General features: G+C 37.7%; 1 protein-coding gene across 1 annotated transcript; it reads left to right on the top strand.

The window, feature by feature from the left end:
* Nucleotides 1–1,727: 1,727 nt before the first annotated feature.
* LOC137405319 (uncharacterized) lies at nucleotides 1,728–2,510 on the top strand. The gene has a single exon (XM_068091547.1). It carries the CDS (start codon nucleotides 1,728–1,730, stop codon nucleotides 2,508–2,510), a length of 783 nt encoding a protein of 260 aa, XP_067947648.1.
* The last annotated feature ends 431 nt before the right edge of the window (nucleotides 2,511–2,941 follow it).

The raw sequence follows: 2,941 nt of genomic DNA, 5'->3' as shown, positions 1-2,941 counted from the left end.
TTATCTTTACTCATCTAGAAAGAACATAGTTACTATAATGTACTGTTAACGTATCTTTGCTCATCTAGAACAGAATGCTAAGAGAATAGTTTACACGTTGCCTGACGATCTCTTAAAATTCTTACAACCAACTTCAAACAGAGTTTTTTGACAGAACTGCTGAGGTTTGACCCCAGTGCAAATATTGATTAGAAAATCACGTATAGGGTGTATGCTTGCTATGGTATTGCTACTAGGTCCATTATGTCCATGTTTGTTGAGTATTTCATGGGCTGACTCTGTTGGCACACTTTTTATAATTTACAAAATTACTTGAAATGAAAACGTGTCATTAAGAATACAGTAGTTAAAAGTGGTATTGAATGTACAAGCTCGCTAGCCAATGTAAGAATATTACTACTAACTAGGTAGTAAGCGTGAAGTATCAGCTCAATGTTCCTTGTTGTTAAGCAACGGTCTAAAGCAATAGCCTATGTATTAACCATCTCATATTTTTGGTATAATAAATAATCAGATGTGGTTCGATTGCAGTTTACAACAAACCAAAAATTGTCTTGTGGAATTCACAAAACTGCTACCAAGTCCCGGTGGTATTAAATGTGAGATCACCAGACGTCGATTGTTTGCGTATAGCCCACATTTTCGTTTCCAGAACCTTGCAAAACAGGGCCTCTATTTTTACGAAGCTAGTGGTGAGTGTAGGGATTATGCTGACGATCTCACATAACTTTATGGTTCATCTTTATAAGCATGTTTAACTGCCTGGTAATCTAATTATTTGTTAGTGTTTACCCGCAAATCTATCTACGTACGTGTTAATATACCTACCTGTTAATATACCTACCTGTTAATACACTTACCTGTTAATACACCTACTTGTTAATATACCTACCTGTTAATATACCTACATGTTAATATACCTACCTATTAACTGTTCAACCTGTTAAACTGTCTGTTTGTTAAATTGTGTGAATTATCGTGTAACTGGCTCCTAAACCTAAAGCCTTCTATGCTGACGGATGGATTAAATTTAAAACCTGGAGAACAATTCATTTTATGACCTTACACAGCTACTAAAAGATATCTTCCTTACCTTCAAGAAAGTCGGATGGCTAAATTTGTGCAACTTTGTTCTCTTTTACGAATGAACAACATCAATGCAATAGAATGCTACTTCTAAAGTCAACCAGAGAAGAGAGGATACTTGAAAAGGATTCATCAGATATGGAAAGATCGAGGATTGTTTAGCACAACATATAGCAGATCAAGTCAGAGTCATCAAAAGAAACGGGCTGATGTCCGACTTGGAGATGGAAGAGATAAGACAGAGAGTAACAACAACACCACCAAACGCTCTGACTCAGAACAATGTAAATGAACATATTGATATAATTGAAGAAGTAATGGAGAGCGAAATCACTGTGGAGATAATAGAGACGCCAATCGAGAGACCAAAAGCAAGTGAGGAACAGAGAGAGATTATCAATCACCTCAAAGACATCATTGAGGGACTGGAGCAAAAGCGAAATATGCCAAAATTGAAGAAGATACCGAAAGATAAGATCAGGAAGGAAACAGGAATAATCAATCAGGCGATCGGGTTTATTGACACCACTGATATTGGAGGTACAAACGAATTGATATATGCAGGAGCACGGCTGGTAATGGAAAGATTACAGAAAGGACAGAAAACCGGTGGCAAGAGAACCCAAATACAAGCATGAAAAATGAGACTAGAAAGAAAATTGGAGGAAACACGTAAAGATCTAGCAAAGATGAATAACATCAAAGAAAGTAGGCAATTCATCACAAGAGAAATAGAGCAAGGTTATTGGCTGAAGAAAAAAGGAATAGATCGAGTGATTGAGGAACTTAAACAGAGAGTGACATCCACAGCGGCAAAAATTAAGAGATATTCTGACAGAGTGAATCAGTTTCATACAAACCATCTATTTGAAACAGACCAGAAACGATTCTACCCAAGCCTAGAAGGTAAACAACAGAAACAGATACCACCGCCTGAGCCCGATGCTGCTCTGGAGTTCTGGAGTAACATATGGGCACGGCCGCACACTCATAAAAAAGATGCCAAATTGATCAAGGAGGCTGAAGATGACTACAAAAATTTAAAGAAACAAACTGATATGGAGATCAATGCTGTGGGATTAAAAAAAATTTTTGGGAGATTATCACCGTGGAAAGCAGCTGGACCGGATGGAGTACAGGGCTACTGGGTCAAGAACTTCACAGCTCTTCACACAAGAATTGTGAATCAGACGAATGAGATTATCAAGAGAGGCACTTCAACATCATGGATGACAACAGGAATAGCGGTGCTAATACCTAAGGATGCAAACAAAGGCAACATACCATCAAGCTATAGACCGATTACCTGCCTGCCAATAATGTACAAAGTACTGACTGCAATGATCTCAGACAGCATTTATGAACACCTAGAGAGAAATGAACTACTACCATGGGAACATAAGGGCTGTGGTAGAAAAAGTTGAGGAACTAAAGATCAATTGATAATAGACAAGTGTGTTATGAAAGACAGTAAGGCAAGAAAAACCAACTTGGTGATTGGATGGATTGACTACAGAAAAGTGTATGATATGGTTCCTTACTCATGGATAATGAACGTAATGGATATGTTAGAGATCTCAAAAAACATCAAGAGGTTCATGACAGCAGGTATTAAACAATGGAAAACAGAGCTAGAAAGTGGAGGGAAAGAACTAGGAAAAGTATCGATCAGTCGAGGTATCTTTCAGGGAGACATTCTTTCTCCTTTGATGTTTGTGATGTCAATGATACCTCTCACAACTGCAATGTATACTGTGCAAAGTTAAACCAGCATACCATCTCAAAAATAAATGTGCAGTTAACCATCTACTGTATATGGACGACCTGAAACTGTATGAGAAGAACAAGAATGAGA

The sequence above is a fragment of the Watersipora subatra genome, chromosome 9, assembly GCF_963576615.1.
Source record: "Watersipora subatra chromosome 9, tzWatSuba1.1, whole genome shotgun sequence".
In the NCBI taxonomy this organism is placed as follows: Eukaryota; Metazoa; Bryozoa; class Gymnolaemata; order Cheilostomatida; family Watersiporidae; genus Watersipora; species Watersipora subatra.
Note: the sequence above shows the minus strand (reverse complement) of the source record. Positions and strands in the feature narration are given on the sequence as shown.

Coding starts and splice junctions, on each gene's coding strand:
- LOC137405319 (XM_068091547.1), top strand. CDS start 1,728: ATGAGACTAGAAAGAAAATTGGAGGAAACACGTAAAGATCTAGCAAAG.